At 42.9% G+C, this 20,127-nt stretch overlaps 1 protein-coding gene across 6 annotated transcripts in view; it reads left to right on the top strand.

Annotated features, from left to right (window-relative positions):
• KATNAL1 (katanin catalytic subunit A1 like 1) overlaps positions 1 to 20,127 on the top strand; it is a 45,405-nt gene that overhangs the window by 215 nt on the left and 25,063 nt on the right. For 4 of the 6 annotated variants that reach the window (XM_054079511.1, XM_054079521.1, XM_054079503.1 and 1 more), the window contains exons 1-4: positions 144 to 279; positions 8,810 to 8,985; positions 17,729 to 17,889; positions 19,861 to 20,029. In XM_054079511.1, coding sequence (XP_053935486.1) covers positions 8,824 to 8,985; positions 17,729 to 17,889; positions 19,861 to 20,029 — 492 coding nt within the window. In that variant the 5' untranslated portion in view covers positions 144 to 279; positions 8,810 to 8,823. Of the gene's footprint in view, positions 1 to 143; positions 280 to 724; positions 745 to 8,809; positions 8,986 to 17,728; positions 17,890 to 19,860; positions 20,030 to 20,127 lie in introns of those variants that run through there. The other 2 variants (XM_054079493.1, XM_054079485.1) reach the window with 2 other exon arrangements.

The following is a 20,127-nucleotide window of genomic DNA, read 5'->3' as shown; positions in this document are numbered from 1 at the left end:
GCGGGAGAGGCGGGCGGAGGGCTAGAGCGCCCACCCTGTGCGGTGTCTGCTGGGAAATGTAGTCCTCCTCCCCTGGCCGGGAACTGGGCACGGAGGGGCGCGGCGGCGCGTGGGGACTACAAATCCCAGCGCGCTCGGCGGCAGGGGGGGCACGGCAGGGTTGCCCCCGCCGGGGAGGCCCTTGTGCGGAGGGGGAGCGAGGGCAGCGGGGCGACTTGCGTGGCCGGAGCCGCCTCGGAGGGGATGATGGGGCCGCAGCGCTGTGGACGGGGGTCAAAGGTGCCCCCTTTACTGCTCTCAGGGGCGTGGAAGGGGAGCGCAGTGGCCGAGGAAGGGATGCGAGGGGAGGGGCAGGATGGGGGTGGCGGTGCATGAATGAGGAGGGGGATGCAGGGACGGGGCGGGGGATGCGGGGGGGAGGGATGCCGTTCGTGGGGAGGAGGGGTTAGACCGTGTGGATGCGAGTGGAAGCTGAGGAAGGAGGGAATGCAAGGGAAGGGGCACATGGGAACGCAGGTGGCTGGGTGGAAGGGGAGCGATCCGCTGGAGAAGGAGTGGCTGGGAGATGGCGGAAGGGGGGGTGGGGGGTGTGCTGCGCAGCAGGCGGAGAGGGCTGGAACTGGACAGATGGATACAGGGCAGACAGCGACCAGCAAGGGGCCCTGGGAAGCCTCTCCAGACCGTTTACTTCGTGTTTCGCAGTTCCGTGGCTCTGTTGAGCTGGTTACCCTAGGCGATCACTATGTGAGCAGGCACAGCGTTACTTTTTAAAATAATTTATCTTCATTTCTGTTGTGCCCACATTTCTGTCGCGATGTCAGTGTTGGTGTTTGTCTGTTTCTTCCTCCCCATTTCCTTTGGTGACAGTTCTAGTGTTACGCTTTATCTTGTATTCCCCAACAGACATGGGGGGGAATAAAACAACAGTTCCTGTTCCATATAGTAGTTAAAATATACATATTTATGATTGGCGTGTTAGAGGCAGTTATATTTTCTTCCTGAAAATCTATATCTTGAAAACATCATTTCATTTTATATTGATATTGCTCATTTAGTCCTAATACAGTTTCAGATATCACAAAGATGGGTTTCTTTCCAGTGGTTCTAACCCCCTTGTGATCTAGTGGGACGTGTTCCTGCCCATCGCAGGGGGGTTGGAACTGGATGATCTTTAAGGTCCCTTCCAACCCAAGATATTCTATAATTCTATGATTTTTATTGCAACTGAAGGTTTTGAGGCAGTCCCCTTCCCTTCCCTTCCCTTCCCTTCCCTTCCCTTCCCTTCCCTTCCCTTCCCTTCCCTTCCCTTCCCTTCCCTTCCCTTCCCTTCCCTTCCCTTCCCTTCCCTTCCCTTCCCTTCCCTTCCCTTCCCTTCCCTTCCCTTCCCTTCCCTTCCCTTCCCTTCCCTTCCCTTCCCTTCCCTTCCCTTCCCTTCCCTTCCCTTCCCTTCCCTTCCCTTCCCTTCCCTTCCCTTCCCTTCCCTTCCCCCCCATGTCAGATATATCCTAGGCAGGTTTAGGCTTCTTGCAACTCTGGGTTCTTACCAGACCTCAAAAGTGAACATCACTGCTGCAGCATGCTTCCAGGATGCTTTGTTCTTGAGGGCTTGGGCTTTTGAACAGGTAATGGAGAGGGATGGATCCTGCCCTGAGCTAGTTGCTAGCTCAACATAGTTAGAAAAGTAAATGGAAGGTAAGTAAACAACAATAGGCCTTTGTCTGTTTTGCTATGTAAATAATTGCAAAAAAAGACCCTAACTCTTCTGGGAGTGAGCTGAGAAATCTGAGGACTTGATGTCTATAATACTAACGGCAATATTCATATAAATGTATATTTTAAATAATATGAACTATTCTTTAGAAAAATTTTAAAAAGCGGAATGCTAATAGAAAAATATGCATTCATAGTCCTATAGAGCCAATTCTTTGAAATTCAGAGGGGAATTCAAAAGGTGGAAAAGGATCCAGGCCTAAATTCTGACCTTATGAGTCAGGGTTATAAAAACATATGTGAGTCCATTAAACCTGTAATTATTCATGGAAAGTTCATCTGTGTTGCAGATTGGCTGCGGTAGGAATGTAGCAGCACCAGAACGGAATCTTTGTGAAGCTGACTATGGTCTGGCAGGGCTCGTGAGCTGCGGTGCTGTGGGAACAGTGCTATGCTGTATCCAAGGCCAGGTGCAGGAGCAGTTTAACTGCCTTTCTTGGCAGACAGCCCGGCCTAATAAACACTTTGAACCCAAGCTGGCTTTGCACAGACCCATCTTTGGAGTCTTTGGTGGCACATTTTTTTCTACCAGAAGTGCTTACACACGTGATGTGGAGAGAAGCAAGTGGTTCCACAAAGGGCCAGAAGGATTATTGATGTGGGCTGAGTTCCGCTTGGTTGAGCTCCAGGCAAGTCCTGCAGAATCCTTGCGGTAACTGAGCCCTACATCCTGTTAGAGGGGCAGTTGGTCACATTAGGGCAGGTGCCACCTGAACACTGGCTTAGGTTTGGTGTGGTACTAATGCCAGAAGTGCTGGGGAGAAGAGAGACCTGTGTGCAGCCAGCCTGAGTCCAGTAGGGCTAAGAGAAACTGGCAAACCTCTCGCTGCCTAAACTGCATGTTTACGGCGGTACATTCCCTAGAGTACTCTGTGTGTGTGTTAGCTGTTTTCATTTCTGTCGCCTAGTCTAGCTGATGAACACCTCCTTATCCTGAGTCGTGGCGAGGTGACTGTATGAATATACCTGAAGCTGGTATGTGAGGTGCTCTGGAGAAGACTACATTTTTGAAGTCAGTCTTAGGAGTGGCACGACAATCTATGATTCTACTCTTCCTGGTTCGTCAGAAAACTGTAGTTTGAAGGCTTTGCAAATGGTCATTTAATTCTCCAGGGTGTTACTGTTAGGTGCATTGGCGTCTCATCTCTCATTAAAACACTGACCAACTGTTTAGTGGTTATTTTGTGTTTATGCTCACTGCTAACTTGTGGTCAATGTATTTAATTAGTTTGAAGATTTTTTTTTTTTGTCTTGCATTTAAAATAGCAATCAGCTCTCTGCTTCAAGTTAGCTCTCAGAAGATTCCATACAAAAACAGTTTGAGGGCTGTGTGCATGCTTCTTCTCCTTCCCAATTCCATACACGTATCCCCATTAACTCCATGGGTGCTATTTCAAAACAGAGTTTTGGGGCAGAGAAGCCAAAAACCTATTAACAGAAAGCAGTGAACTGAATTGAAAGATCCCTTGGTGCTGAGTTTCCTGGACCATGGGATGTGTGTGCGTGCTTTTTCTGTTGTGTGTGCTGCTCTGAAGTGAGATGTCAAATGGGGAGAGAACAGTCCAATGACATTACCTGCTGCCACTCCCAGTGCTGCTGCTGCTGCATCTGCGATGGCAGCAGTTCTTGTTGCTGCTGATGCACACAGCAAAAGGGGGAAAAAATAGAGCAGTGGCATAGCACTCTTCTTGTCTTTCATTCAGGAAGCCATTTAAATGTAGTTTAAGTCCAGATCTGCTGGAACTAAGCCACATCCTTATTTATATATATATTTTTAACAGGAGTTGTGATCCTGTGACGTAATGATCATTTGCTTCCACACCAATCCATGGGACTGCAGCTGCAAGTTTAAACGAAGCCAAATTAATAAGGAAAGAGAGATTTGGCTGTGGAACTTGGCAAGCATTTTGTTTGTTTGTATTTTATCTGACAATGATCAGTTAAAATGTTGTTTTTGTCATGTGAACGTAATGCCTGATAATTATCGGCAGCATCAGTGATTGCTTCTGAGCAGGGACAGTTAATTATTGGAAATGAAGACCAGTTGTTCTGCATCCAAGTCCGAACTAAAAGGGATAATCTTTGTAATAGGGCAGGCAAGACTTATTTAAATTCTTTTGAATAATTTCATCTTTGAATAACTTATTCTTAAAAATTATACAAAGTACATTAAGCACTTGAAGAAGAAATGCACTCTGTATTTCAGTTGTAAATAGACTGCTGTAAGCTTTTAGTGCAAATCACATGCCGTGCAGGGTAAAAAATGCTTTTTTCTTCCTCTGAGAACGTTCCAGTTAGAGTTTCATTTATGCTTTTCCAAGTAAGGTGCTGTTGTATTGTTAAATGTCTCTACAAGTTTTAGCTTTGAAAGGAAAATGGAAAACAGGGTTGTTGTACTACTTAAGTAAAAACATAATCAAGGGAAAGGAAGCTGTTTGAAACTGGTCAAAGCTGACTTACAAAAACAATATGGCGTTAAACTAAGGGCAGGTTTTGATTAGTTGTAAGGAAAAGCTTCCAAGCAGTAAGACGAATTTGAGAAAGGAACAACTTGAGTTAATTGCTTAGACTCTGGTAATAGAAATGATTGCACATGAAAACAGATAAATCAAACCCTCTTAATGCTGGAATTCTCTTCCTTGCTTTGCTCTGTGTGGCAACGGACCTGTTTTGCGGTTGTGCAGTGGCAGAGGGCCAGCCGGGCTCTGTTCTGTAGAAGTGGAAAATGTACAGTTGTACCTCGGCACTGGATTTCAGAAGATGGTGCCTGACAGCGTGGCGCTCCGTCTTGTGACGTTAATCGGGTCTCTCACATTGCGTTTGGAGATGCCCGACATCACGCTGCGCTGCTGATTTGCAGAAAATGAGAAACAGAATTAGTAACCAATCTTCATCTGCGTATGTCCAGGCCTTTCCAGATGTTCAGCTGTCCAGTCAGCAATACTGCACAGCTGCTATGACGCGAGACCATATGTCCAGCAATCTCAGGGAGCTGTGGAAAAGTTTCAGTCAGAGAATGACACATGTCCAGAAAAAAACAGGTATATTATGGCCATGTCAGTGAGACAAAGACAGAAAAGACACCTTTTGTTTTGGCACTTGCAGAGTTGGGTGTTCGATATCAGGCAATAAGGAAAACCCCTGCTACGGACCCCATCTATAGGGGAGGGGAGGGCATTTATTGCCTCTAGTGGCACTGGGGTGAGGTTAAGTTGGAGTCAGGTTGTAGCGGGGCAGTTATCCTGCATTCCCACTGGTATAGCAAACAAGTTTGGAGTAGTGTGCTTAACAAGCTGTACCCCTTGTCCACCATTCACATAGTGACTGTGGCCATGTTTGTGAGTGTGTAGTGCTTTAATGTTACAATAGAGACTGTCTTTTGGATCTTGCTCAATTGTGTGTTGCTTTAGCTCTGGGAGAAAAATTTTTTCTGACCCCAGATAGGGATCAGCTCAGCTTATGCCCCAAAGAATAGAGATTAATATCCCCTGTGACCTCTTAGCCTAGCTGCTGCAGGGTTTTTAACAAGTGGGCTTGAGACCCCATGTGTGGCAGCTATGCCAGCCTGAATGTCTGTAATGTCTCTTCTTGTCAATGATCCGTGAACTAAGGAATCTCCAAGGATATCTTGATGTGCTGTGGAGCTTTTATGGTTTAGTGCAGGAAAGAACCATGCAATGATACAATGAAAAGCCAGTGTCAGGATTCTAAATGTACCTGACAACAGTTGTCCCTGGCTGTGTATCTACTTAAAAGATGTGGCTGTGATATAGAAGGAAAAACATATTTTAAAAAAGACAACCAAAAAGCAAACAACAAAAGAACTGTTTATGACTACTGTATTTCTGGTTTCTTGGATGTTTACAGTGTTGTATGAACTCTGTAATATAATGTAGAACAGATAATCAAAAATAAGGACATAACATAAAAAAGATCCCACCTAGTTCTAGCCTCTTCTTCCTCCCCACCCCTGGTGCTGAAGAGTGGACTTGTCCAGAAGATGATTCAGGAAGGAATTCCTTCCTAATAAATAAATCTTCCTTAATTTGGGACATATTTGTTTTACCTTGCTTTGGCTGTTCTGAATTAACATGACTGTCGCTGATGTGTGTACAAGGTTTCTAGTTTAAACCATGTTTAGCTGTTAGTTTAAAATAGTCTATCCTTTCACAACGAGACCCCAAAGAACTGCATGGAGGACCATCTTGGGGAGCATTCATTTAGGACTGAGGTCTGCAGTTGCTGTTTCAAACGTGTCTCAAGTACATGGGTGATGTTATAGTCACCTTCTCAAGCTATGTTACCTGTTTTGGTATCTAGGGTGGGTGATAAATAGAAATTGAAGTGCCTGAATCCAAGAGAAAGATCCAGAGTTTTTTTTCAGCCTAGGTCTGGAGGCATTGACAGCTCAGTAGGTACATACATGTACATCCCCCAACTTCCCTATGTGCTCCAGGCTTCAGTGCTTGTTGATGTTTAGAAGCTCTCCAGCTTGACACCCTGAGCATCAAGCTCTTGCTCAAACTACAGTGTCACCAGCCTCCCTCTTCCCAGCTCTCTGTTCTAACTATCTTCTGAAGTGTTTGCATGGCTGCCGTGTGTTGCCTCCTGCCCTCTGGTTGGCCCGATTTCCACTGGAGATGAGGAGAACCTCCTCCGCTGAGTGGGGCACTTTCCTGGGCCTAAGGGAAGATGGAGTGTTAGCCGCCTTAAGGGAAAAGGGAGTGAAACACATGCCTGAAGGGTGGGAACTACCTTTAATAAACAGATACAAGAGACTGCTTACGTAAATATACGTTCTGTTAATATTACGTATTTCTAGGAATTGAATGCAGTAAGTCCTTAGAAGTGTTTTATTTACTCTGCCTTTTTTCCTACATGCGGAGAAATCCTCCAGGGATTTGCAGACTGTTTTCCGTAGAGGGACAAGCTGGTTGTGTAGCAGATCCTAACCTAGAGGTCTTTGAAGATGGGGCAACAGTCTCTGCCTGATGTGGTGTTTTGTCCATTTGTAAATTGACTCATCAAACCTGAATGGGTTGTAACCTATATTCCATTTGTATCTTTTTATCCATTTGAAGTGCAATGCGAGTGCATCACTTTTTCCTATTGCTTATCATCTTCTGAATTTTAAAATTAAATGGTCTTAATTGGTACACAGCTAGAGCTCTCTCGTGATGTATCCTCATCACCAAGAGAAAACAAAATTAGCGTCATTGCCCTTCCACCTTAGTTGTGCTCCTACCCAGAAGTTTATAACAGCCCGTGGGAATGATCTACAAGCTGAAATGCTTGGCACAGTGCAAGGACAAGTAAGCCCCAATGCATCTTGCCAGCTGTGGGGTAGCAGTGTGTTCTTGCCATCAAAGTCTTCAGCCACCTAGAAACTGTGTGGCTGGTGGGTTTAAGTGAGGGCAGCATGTTTCCTTGGCTTTGTTGCAGGGACCAGGGGTGAAGAGGTGGTGGGGCAGAGCTGGTGTGCAGCTGCAGGCAGCAGTAAGGACCATCAGTTTGGCACTGCTGAGAGGCAGACTAGGTGTTTGCTGTATGCAGCATTCAGCAAAGGCAGAATGAAGGTCGTGCAGACAGATGTTTAATTTATTTATTCAGGGGGTTGAATTTTGCTAAATGCAAGGGAATACATAGGCATAAGATACACCCTCCTTAATGCCATCTTGATCTTGTCTTGTCTGTTCTATAAAAAATACTTAACGTTTTTATAACCCACCAGGATGTAAAAGGTTGTTTCTCCCTGTTCTGGTTTCTCTCTGCTACCACCTGCTCCTGCTGCACACACCCTCATATCACAGGCTGCCTTCAGCTGTGCAGCCTGAACTGTGTGCTGCACTAAGTCCTGTGCCCTTCCCTCTCTTCATCTGGCTGTATCCCTCCTTCCTTGTTTCTTCACCTCCTAGGTCTTGCCAAACCCTCGATGCAGCTAGTGGGCGACCCTCCCGAGCCAGCCTCCTCCCCTTGGTCAGTGGAGCTCTGCATTGCCTAGCTATGAATTGAAATTTTTAATTGTCAATTTTGAGAGGTTTATATCTGAATGAATGTCTGGGACCCCACCAATCCTGAGCCAGGGGACAAGGGAAAGGAACTAATGCTCTTTTAGTGTGGAAAGGACCTAGACTTTGAGTGAAGTGGGATTCAGATAAAGTGGCAGGCATTGCTTCGGTCTTGAACCTTTAATACAAACCTAGCCGTACAACATAGCTTACTATTGAATATGTGGTTCAATAGAGAAAGATTGACCTTCAACTTTGCCCTAAAGTCATGCTGGGATTTACTGCTTGTATAAAACAAGTTAGTAAAACCCATAAATCTTAAATTGTTTTGGGGACTAGGGGAAGGTTCTACTTTGGGAATCATTGTTTTAAGAAATCTTAATTTGCACTGCTAACTCTGCCATAAATCCCAAAGTGGCATGTTAAATTTAAATTAAAAATCTACATCTGCATGTGGATGTTGGAGTACCTTGAAAGAATATTGAAACAGAATGAGGCTCTCAACTTTGTTTTTTGTGGAGCTTTCATTTTACCATACCATAATCTTATCAGAGTGAGGGCTCTTGAAAGTGTTAAACGCAGACTTCTGTGGTGCTGGCTGGCACATTTAGGCAAGTGTATAATACAACAGTATAAAAAGCAATTTAATGCCTCGTATGATTTGTGATTCATGGGTTAATGGCTGCTAATATATATGGTAGTGATCTGCAAATTAAAGTTTGTCTTGTTAGGTTCAGTGTGGACAGGATATTTAATTTTCTTGCATTAATTTAACTGGCTTGGGGCCAAAGGCAGCAAAGAAGTTGTGGCTTTTATCGCTATAAAAAAATGATGATTTGTGATCTCAAACCTTAGGCTAGTCAAGAGATACTCCAGAGCTAAATGCTTGAAAAGGGGGACTGTATGGGAAGGGAGGGTGCAGAGACACAATTCAGCTATGAGAGAAAAACAAAACTGAAGTCTCGTGGTCTGAATTACTCTATTATTCAATGTGTCAAATTCATTTTTCTGATGATTATGTTCTCTTCTAGATTTCTGAGTGAAGATGAATTTAGCAGAGATTTGTGATAATGCCAAAAAAGGGAGAGAATACGCACTGCTTGGGAACTATGACTCTTCTATGGTATATTACCAGGGTGTCATCCAGCAAATCCAGAGGCATTGCCAGTCGCTAAGAGATCCAGCAATAAAAGGCAAATGGCAACAGGTAATGTGGAATACAGTTGCTGTTTTTCTGTTACTTGATATTTTAAAAACACAGATGTTTATTTCAGTTAAGTTTACAACATTTCCTTTACAATATTTTGTTGATATTTATGGGAAAATAATTCTTGCGGCATGATCAAAGGGAATTCTTTTGTTCTAATTGAATCAATTTTTTTATTATTTTCACCTAAGATGCATGGCTAATCAGTGGTTTGTTTGTGTCCGATTGCATACTTTGGAAAAACTGTTTTGCTGAGGACTTCCTTTTGCTGTTTTGTCTTTTGACCATTTAATGTCCTGTAAACGAAGATGTGAGTGGGTGGTTTAGCATCACTAGAATGGTTGTCTGAGTAGCAGGGATTTATAATGCTATGGTGTGCAAATTTGGATCAGGTTCCTAAATAGTCCCAGGTAATACTCTTAGCCTGAGTCTTGCGCGCTTGCATCTCCCTGCTAAGCAGAGTACTCTTAAAGCCAAAGAAGTAATCAACAGGTGAAACGTAAGAACCCTCAATTAGCACTTTCAGTAAACTCTTTCTCACATTTTGTGGTCCCATTTTTCATTGTACAAAGTGTGTTCTGCGCCCCCCCCAAAATAAAAATTGGAGTGTAAACATCTAGTGTATTCCAGAATAAAGAATTCATGTTGCATAAATATTATGTTTTGAAAGAAGAATATTGTTTCTATAAAAGATATAGTTTTGCAGTAAATAGCTGAAGAGATTACTTCAGGAATAGTATATCTAAGTGTCGTATGTTTAAATGATGTCACTTAAAAACAGAAGCAAATTTGTCCTTTTTATTGTAGCAGGTACTTTGGTTACGGTTTTGTGCTTCAAACATCTGACACCAACATAGAGTATTTTGTGTACTGACAGTTACAGCACTGTTAGCAATCATTTTGTAATGACAGTACTGTTCACAGGTGTTTATCATAAAACTGTGGAAGCCTGACTGGTTATTAAGAGCTTGCGTGCAAAGCATGTGCATGTAGAAGCAGCAGTGATAGTGCTTAGCTTTCCTGGTGATGTTACGAGCTGAATGTTACATAGGAGATACCCGCATTCAAGTATTTGTATTCAAGCTCTTCCCCACCCCAGGGCGTCCATGACCCACGTGCGTCGTGCGTCCTTTGTTCCTGCTGAACTTGTAGCTGATGTGAAGGCAGAGCATGAGGCTTCCCTTGTTATGCAGCTGAATCACTGTGTTGCCTTCACTTCTAGTATCCAGTGTTTCCTCTGATGACATTGATTCTGCCATTAAATGTTTAACAGCTCTTATCTTCTGGAGGTTACTTCAAATCTAGTGATGTTGAGTGTTGTTTGAACTGCTTCAGAGAAGCCTATGCACCATGGAGTGCATGCTATACATGGGAGGCAAGCCTCAAGGAAAAAAGGACCATTAACACAGTTTCCAGGATTATTCCCTGAGGAAGGTAGCTGCTCTTTAGCAGAGGATCTGAAATTGATAACTTCTCAGAAATTATCCCTTTTAGGTAAAAACAGAATGGCCCCTGACAGTGTCCCATAAATGCTTTAGAGAACTGTCCCCAGAAAGATCAGCAGCAGGTGGGGTAGTTCCTGTCATGCTGTGCGCATGTGTTAATTCTGAAACTTCCCAATACAGCAGTGGCAAATGAGCTTTGTCAGAATATTGCTTTGTCATTACTGGTGCCAGCATTGGCTCAGGGACAAACACCAAAAACTAAGAAGCATGATTAAAAAAAAAAAGAAGTGCTTCATCCTCAGGTTGTTTGCCTTCTCATTCATTTATGGGACTATTTGTAGCACTGGGAAGAAAGTGATGTAGCCCTGGAAGCAAATAATGCAGTCCTGGAACCACTAGCTTTTCCATACCTGCGCCTTAATGGTTTGGTGAGACCTGCTTTCTCCCCTACTCTGGGTAAATAATTGTTGTGCTTTCTCACTCTTTGAGGCAGCCTAAGAGGGAGTTTGATGATGTGAGTGTTGGCACTGCTTTCCAGCTCCAACAGCAGCTACAGCCAAACTGTCAGTCACAGTCAGGAGCTGTCTGACAGACAAACTGTTCTGAAAAAAATTAACCCAAAACTTGGATGACAAGAACACTCATTCACAACGCTAAAATAGTATTAAGATTTGGATTACTTTTTGGATTACTCTTATGAAAGACTTACGCCATACACTTTACGTAAATTTAGCAAAATTCAGGTCTAACCCACTTTATACCAGTAATGTGCAGTAGCAAAAGATGCCCTTACCTATATGCTTCTTGTAGGTGGCACAAGAAGTAAAGCAACCCTTAAGTCATGGTTAATGGGATGAATGCAATTGATTTTCTACCTGAAATTCTCTCTCCTCTGGCATACAGAACTAGGCTGTTGTTTAGTTTCTTCAGTTTCTCCATCCTCTGAGGAATCTGAGGAGGATAATACCACTGGTTCCTTTTGGAGGTGGAATTGAGCAATCTCTAATAGACACTAGGTAGGTAGAGCTTTTACTGTCGGGAGTGGTCCACAATATGAAAGTCTTTGTAGATAAATGCTCTAAGGAGAAGTCGTTACTTAAACCAATTCTTCTCTGAGGTGTACTGTCTGCATGCACATTCACAATCTTGAACCTCCCGAAGGACTCCTGGGATACCTGTGCTGAGGGGATCTGGCAGTATGAAGCATCCCCTTCCTTTCTGTACTCTTGTGCACAGCGCACAGATAGTTTGTCCTGCTGGTACTTCTGAGGCTGGAAACTCAGTGTTTGTGTACGTGTTCCCTCATAAAATAGGCGTGTTCATATTTCTAATATCTCAAAGAAGAGTTATAACTATGGCCCTGGCTGAGCAACTCACACCCGTTACATGAACCATTCTCCCTATCTGGCCACTTCTCTACAGTTGTTCACCCTTTACTACTAGTAGTTTCAAAAAACATTTCAGGAATTTCCTCTGTATTTCTGAATTTGTCTTCAGTTCAGTCTCTACAGTTGTAGAGAAGTGCTCCATTCTGAATAGGCAACTCCTGCTACATGATCTGGTTTTTATGCATTTGTACTGTTCTGGATTTTTCCTAGGAGTTTATTGAGCAATGTAGAGTAGAAGTGAATCAGAAGCAGTGAGGATTTGGGGTCAGAATCCCAAGCTCTCTTGATCTGCCTCTCTTTGCTTAGGTGTCATTGTTCTCAAATTTCTACGAGTTGGTCTGACAGAGTGATATTCTGTGCAAGTATTTGTTGGCTTATATTTCATGTCACGCAGTCAGGCAGCTTCAGCTTTGCAACAGGGCTCCCTGATTTCAAGGAATCCTTGTGCTTGATTCTGATAGTTAGGAGGAGGAGGAATGTGAACATGTATCATTTGCTCCCCCTGGGAACAACTGACTGGCTCAGTTCCACTTGATGCTCTGCTGCTTCTGGGACTTCAAAATCAGTGCTTACTAGGGGAGAGGGGTTGTGTTAGTAGTCTGGCACAACCTGCAGAACCTCAGACGGGAAGAAGTTGCATCCTGGAGGGTTCACCAAAGCAGTAGTGTGGCAATGTAAGAATTCCTCTGACTCTTTGAAAATTTCATTGTCACTGATCATTTGATAAGTAGCTTGTCTTGGGGATGTCAAGGGTGACCTGCCCTTAAGAACCTTATTTGTTTTGCATCCAGGGAGTTCCCAGCTTTCTCTTGTGTGGCTGAGGGTAGCTCCATTCTTATCCACGCTCCTAGGCCCCTCAGCTCACTTGAAAAAGAAAATGTTACTTCTTTGTTTTGCTTTGAGATTTGGCTGACATGTAGGCATATTCTTCCATGAAATGCAGGCTGGGACTGGAAAGATTCAAAATCAGAAGCAACTCATCTCTTTTCTACTTAACAATAATAAAAGGTAGGTTTACTCTCATGACCACTGCTGTGAACTTTACTGGTGTTGACATTCCCCTTTTTATTCCAAGAGAGTTTCTTGGCTGTTGCAGTCTTTTTATTAGACAGCTGGCTTGTAGGAAAGAGCTGCTTCAGTGACAGTTCAGCAGCTGCAGAATGACAGCACAGCGTGGCCCTGGGAGATAGCACTGGCTTACGACAAGGCCAGCGGCTGTCGAGCAAAACCTGCTGCATGTTATAACCGTGTGCTCTGTGTTACACAAGATCTGAGAGCACAGGAGCCTCAGCCAGAGCCAAGACAGGACTTCAGTGATTCTCAGGGCACTTGGAGCAGCCGACAAGGCACGCTGACTGACCATGGTCGCTGGAGCTGGTGATGAGGTGCATTGTATGCTTGCTTAAAGAATAAAGGATGGTTAAAACCTCTTTCTTTTTTTTTTTTTTTTTTTTAATTTTAAACACATTTCAGTTAGTCTGTCCTTATGTTGGTTTTGCTTCATGCTTGTTTTATTAACACATTGTAGGTTACTTCACGAGTAAGTAAGGAATATTCTGCAGGTGACTCATGAAGAAGAGCGATTAAAGGAACTATGCTTTGATTTCATGGGATCCAACTGGGTTACAGGGAATCCATTTTGGGTAGGGAGTCATTGTTTTCAGTTTTTAAAAATACAGCTTGTTGAATAACATTAATTGCAGGCAATAATTTTAGGTTTGGAAACACTTTTATAGGAACTTGATTGGTTTTGTTACAGCATGATATAATTAAACACACACACCCCACCACCACATTATGGTGCAAATTCCATGGTTACTGCTATGGGAAGTTGTGTGGAAGTACAAGCTCTGGCATAGCAAATAAAAGCTGGTGATGCCAAAGGTATGAGAGTTGCCAGATTGTGAAATACAGAGGAAATTCCTGAAATGTTTTTTGAAACTACTACTAGTAAAGAGTGAACTCAACTCTTGGTCACTCTGTTTTATGCCGATGTGTTTTCTGCTTGGTTACTGTAAATCCTTGGGGCTGGAATGTAAAAATAAAGCTGTGAGGCCACAGCCAGGGCTGAAAGACCTTTTTTATTGGGCTTTCCAACATCACCCAATGCCCATGATGCTGCCTGCCTCTGCGGGGGAGGTGGTGGTACTGGCAGGGACAGCTGGTGTACCAGAGGGTGGCTCTGGGGAGTAGGCAGTTTCACATAGTAGCTGAATCCAGTTCACATCCTGACATGCCGACCAGCTTCGCTCCTTCTGCACTGCCATTCTCTGTCCTGCATGCTCCTTCCCTGCCATTCTTTGTCCTGGGATTCACCTGATCACAGGGTAGTGAGCCAGTGTGGCTTACTAACCCAACAAAAGTGTCCTTTTTTTTTTTTGTTTTTGCCCTCCTGTGCTAAATTTCTGCCATTTTACCGAGCTGGGTTACTGTGATAAGATGCCAGAATTGAATCCAGAAGAACAGTGGCTGTGGCTGGGGAGAAAAAGTGAAAAGAAGCACTATCTTCTTGTTTGGCAGTAGTAAGCTGCCAACTCGGGCCATGCTCTCCTGAAACTGCTTAAACATGAATAACCTAAAAGCTTTCTTCAGTCTCTCCTCAACTTGAGATGGAGCCCTCTGACGATTCTGGCATCTGAGGGAAGAGCGTGATGGGAGGCAAAGAGACTCAGTGAGTCCAGAACAGTGATTTTCCTGTTTGCAGCCTTCTGAAGTTGATTCAGAGTAGCTTTTGAGTAGCACTCAAAGGTGCTGTTTAGTCACCTCAGTTGTCATGGCACAGCCCTTTTTGGCTTGTGTCTGCGTTAGTTGTTTCTCAGCTGCAAGAAAGTCTTGCTGCACCCGTTTCAGCTGACTGGGTTTCTTTAAGGCCTCTAAGAATTTATCAGCTGTTCATGGTCCTATTGTTTCCATACATTGAGAGTCTTTTGTTGGTTGGTTTGCCAGGTACTGACTAAGCCGGAAGTGTGTGTATTTCTGAGTTTGGTCTGTTCAGCTCTGGGTAAGAGATGACCAACAGTTGCTAGGCTGATTTCAGCTTCCAAGGCATCAAAAGCTCACTTTCTCTGTTTTTAGATACTGTCATCTTTGCTGATCCAGAGAGCTGAACAACAGCACTTCGTCCCTCAGTGCTAGCAAGTTGTTTTCCACCAACTTTTCCACATGTGTTGGAAGGCCGATAGGAGGAATCCTGTCTGTATTCCTGGAGCACTGGAGTAGGAGGCAGCTGTCTCTCGTAGGGCAGTGCCTTGGTGAATTTATGCTATATCATCCCTTTGTACCTCACAGCAGCTGCTTGGCTCGATTTATTTTTGGGCAGGAGGGATGTGTGTTAGACAATCTGAAGGATCCAAGTTAGTGATCAATCACGTTTGTAACTCATCTGGAAGTTATTGCACTGGGGAATGTGTCTGCTGATTTGTGTGATGAGAAAGCAAAGACAGGAAAGCAGGGCAGGAGCAATCCTGCCTGAGCTGGATATCCTGTGTCTTTGGAAAGATAGAGCTACCCCATCTGGAATGAGCAAGAAGGCTTGCTGTGAAATCATGAAATTCTTTGCGTACCTAAGACTCCTTGTGTACAGATGCACGTAGAGTTTCTGCTGAAGTAAATGCAGTGTTGCAAGAACTGTGCAAGGCTTTACCCTTTGCTTTGCCTCTGTCCTTACTATCATCTTGCTGACAACAGTCACATATATTCTTCTTCTTAAGCAGGGTTTTAAACTAAAGAAGAATTTTTTTGTAATAGTCAAATTTCCTAATTTGTCCTTATAGTGGGAAAATTCCTGGAAAATATTACAGAGCAGAATGATAAATTGAGGGATGTGTCTGGTAGTATTTTAGGAGAACTTCAGCTTCCAGAAAGAGGTGATGTGTATTTGTTACGGAGTGCTGTCAATGTAATCGTTCATTCTTTTATACACCTTATGCACCAAACAGTTATATCACATAGCACTTTCTGCCTTGAAGCTGCTTCACCAAAATTGGGGGGCTGCTGGCTTGAGTATGTAGAGTGAATTGGATGAGCAAAGATGCTATTCTGAGAGGGGACATGAGAGTGTGAGAGAGAAATGGGATGAGCAGGTGAAAATCGGGCTGGAAGAGCCATGCTTTTGAATGTGTGCTGATAAGTGACCAGCGTGGTTCTTTTCTGCGCACACAGGGAGGTGGGAGGTGGGAAGATCAGGCAAGTGGCCATGCCTTCACTAGTAAGCACCATCATACAGTCATAAGATGTGATGCTGTTTAGTACTGGTTCCGTGATTTGTTGCTGTTATAACCTCAGAGCAGACTGGATTTGCAGACCTTCATTCTCCTGATCCTCTTGGTTACTCAGAATCTGCACAGCAAAGAGAGTCTGGATTTTAGGTGACTTTGTTGATATCTGTTCATGCTGTCCTCAGTTGCCTCCCTCTGTTTGTCACAAAGTAAAGCCTGGTTGCAGCAATCCCAGGCAATATTTTTCCCAGCTCTTTTTCACGTGGAGGCATGACATGAGCACAGCTGGGTGCCTGGTGTCTTCCCTTGGCTTTGTTGCAAGCTGACTTCAGATCCTGGCTTTTGATTCAGCCTTGCGGTGTGTGCTAGTTGCAGCCTCGCTCAGCAGTGTGCCTGGTGGCAGCCTGTAAATGTCCTCACTGTAGTGTTTCTTCACGAGAGCTTTCAGAGCCTGTATGCTTTTTGAGGGGATGGAAAGGTTCAGGATGCCTCTGTAGCTCCAGTTGTGAGCCTGTGACAGTCAAGATTCAACATTGGCCTAAGGTAGTCCTAGCTACAAAGCACCAATACCAATTTCTAGGCATGCACAGCAATGTATGAATTAGTTTTAGCTGTGCACTAACACTTCAGTGAAGAGATGACATCTGGGTGTTATGACCCTTGAGCAGGTAAAAATCAAAGTAAGCATGGAGGTTGATCCCACAGGATGGAAAGCATCATTGAGTGATAGGTGGAAGACTGGCAAGATGTAGTACAAGTGCACTCATGTGAATCCTAGCACATCTTAAGCTAATGCACTGAAAGCTTATGCTTCTCAGCAGGAATGTACAACACAGTTTTTGGCTGCTGGTGTGTACTAAGAAGTGGTGACCTTGGCATGCAAAACTTGAACTTGTAACAAGCTGTATCACTTAAAACCTACAAAATTTCTACACAGATTTTATTTTTCCTAGGCTTCATGGAAGAAAATTGGAACAAATATCAAGATAAATAATTTTCGTAGTATTGCAGTAATTCTAATTCCCTGACTAGTCACAACAGAAACTTCAAATATAAATTTCAGCTGTGTAATTCTGCATCCTGATTTCTTTCTGAGACATAATTTCCTCTCATTTTTATTTTGCTTACTTTACTATTGTTTGAACTTCTGCCAGGAAGTGTTACAGTGCCCATATTCTGTTCTAATCTTTGTAATCCATCAAAGAATTGACTCGTGCTTTGACTGTATGGTGATGTTGTGCCTCTCACAAAGGTGATTTTATAATATTGTATTTTACAGATTTAGCCAGTTTTATAACTAGGATCTTGAAAACAGTTCATCAAAGGAGTTCTTTTATACTAGAACGGTAGCAAAAACATTAAAGGTCTGCCAACAGCACCCTTAATAGAATAAAGGTGTGTGTATGTGTGCACACGTGTCAACATGCACATAGCAATGTAAGCATCAGCACTTGTTATAGAAGAGTGAACCCTGCGTTAGCAATCATGTCTGGTCATGACATTGGCAGGAAGGAAGATGAACCCAACAGAGATTCAATTGTTTATGTTCTTGTTAAAGATCTGTTGTCAGCCTGAGAGGTCTGGCGTTTGTGAAGGGAAAGGCTTGGAAGTCCCAGCTTTTGAGGGTAGGGTATATTTTGATTGACTTTCCACGAATTGTAACAATTTGTAAATAATGCATATATTTCTCAAGGTTCGACAGGAATTAGTTGAAGAATATGAGCAAGTTAAGAGCATTGTCAACACTTTAGAGAGCTTTAAAATGGACAGACCCGCAGATATCCCTGTATCCTGTCAAGATGAGCCTTTTAGAGATCCTGCTGTTTGGCCTCCTCCTGTTCCAGCTGAACACAGGTAATGAGAGGCTCAGGCAGGGTGGGTGGAATGAAGTTGTGTTGCCGTATTTTTATGTTCTTTTTCTGAATGCATTTATAATGCTAAAATCACATTTAATTTCCCCCATAGTAATTTGTAATAAAGCATAAATAAAATTAATTGAGAAAAAAAGGATCATTAAGCTACAGTTGGATTTATTGCTTTAGTTCTAAAGCAAGCCACTCCTTTGTTCTGGTAGGAGTGACTAGCTAAGTTCTTGGAACTAGATTCGCCTGGAGAGGTAAGTGGGCTTTTGGTGAAAGCTGCCTTTCTCGTGTTGGAATGTGATGATCTTTGAGGTCACTTCCAACCCCAACTATTCTATGTGCAGAGAGAAAACTTTTCCAATTCAGTTTATTTAAGCAGTTGAATTCATTGTTGGCTGAGGAGTCAGTAAGGAGCTGGAACTGAGAGATTTTGAAGGATATGGTGGTTAGATACCACTCCCTCACTACAGATAATGTGCCCTGTTTAATCCATTGGTTATTTTTATTGCTGAATGTGTTCTGTTATACGTGGTGTTTCTCTTCTGTAACTTTAGTTAGCTAATAGTTTTCTCAAAATATATGCTTGTGCATTTTTTGAAATCCCTGTTTTCCCCCTAATAGAGCTAGACACAGGTTGTTGGAAACAAATCCAACCTAAAATCAAGAATAACGTTTATCATGCAAACATTTCTCTAACAGAATAATAGCAAAGACTTCTAATATGTATTTACTCACATAAGCAAGGGAAGGAAGTAAAATGAAAGATCTTGGGTAGTAGAAAGACTTGCCAATTTTATTTGTAAATTCACGTGCTTTATGATTATCAAACAAATAGATCTTTGCTTTTCAAAAAACACTAGGAAGGTAAATGTAAAATAATATTAACCCTGGTTACTTTTGTGAGCACTAGAAATGTTTATCAGAATTTTTGTGGTACTGCTATGTGATGTGCAAGATTTATTTATTCTTGTAGCTTTCTTAGAGGTAAAGGCCCTATAATTCATCTACATTTTTAAGCTGAAGCTTAAATCTTGTGCAAATAAGTAAGAAAAATAAGCCACTCTTCTATCCTGTTAAGTCTAATGAAAATGTATACAAAGGAAAATGTAGTAGTTGTATTCAGTAGTGCATATAGATATGTATTCATTTTAAGTCATATTCCAGGGAACTGCTTTTGAAGTTATCAAAGACTGAGTTACTCAAAAGAAGGAGATTAATAGGGGACACTAAATAAAGTTGGGTGACATTCCTGGCCGTGTATTTTAGTTTTATGTTTCAAGTCCTATCCCTAGAGCAAAATGACTGTGACACCTCGTCTTAAAAACAAATTCTGCCTCCTCGTGCCCCTGCCGAGTTCTTTTTGACGTGGCAGGTGATGCACACAAGATGAGGTGGTTGCAGTTCAGCTCTGTTTGCTTTTGCTTTCCAGGCAGTTTTTACGTTTTGACATTTTCACACAAGGGAACGGAGTCAGAGGTAGGAGGACTGCTTTAAAATTCTCTCTCCCCTCTTTGCTTTGGGGCCTGCAAAGCTGTCAGCCAGAGGGTTTTGGGTTTTTTTGCCAGGGATGTCTTCTGACTGTGTAGAACTTGTGCATATGAATGTAGCCTATTAGAGTCTCCCAGTTTGAAGTCAGAGGAAATGACAATTTGAAGTCTTTCACTAAATTGTTTCTTCTTTTGTTATGTGTGTATTGGTTCAGTCTAGGATTTTTCGGTGTACTGATGTAGTAGTATTGACAGGGTTGGTTTTTTTGCCACTGTTGAATTTTTTTCAATGTTTTTTCTTTACTTTGGGTGTCCTACAGAACCAGAAATATGTTGCTGGATGTGCACATACAGGGAGATATGACTTAGAGGTTTGTCAGCTTTGGGAGTTAATGAAATATTAGAATCCTTCCTTCTAAATGTTGCTCTTTTTTTCACTGTTTTTGGCATGTTTTATTGTGGTTGCTTGTTGTTAGGGCTCCACCTCAGATAAAACGTCCCAACCGAGAGGTGAAACCATTGAGGAAAGAATCACCAGGACTGCAGCCCCGTGGGCCTGTCGGCAGAGCACACGCGTTATCCAAGGGTGAGAAGCCTGCAGGCAGCCGTGAAAGGGAATCTAGAGCTAGAGGAAGAGATGACAAGGTAAGAAGTGGAAAAGAACTTGGAGGGGAGGAGTTGTGATGCCACAGCTGGCAAAGGGGAGCATTCTTAATTTTAGTTATTTAATACAGATAATAATA

The sequence above is a fragment of the Cuculus canorus genome, chromosome 1, assembly GCF_017976375.1.
Source record: "Cuculus canorus isolate bCucCan1 chromosome 1, bCucCan1.pri, whole genome shotgun sequence".
In the NCBI taxonomy this organism is placed as follows: domain Eukaryota; kingdom Metazoa; phylum Chordata; class Aves; order Cuculiformes; family Cuculidae; genus Cuculus; species Cuculus canorus.
Note: the sequence above shows the minus strand (reverse complement) of the source record. Positions and strands in the feature narration are given on the sequence as shown.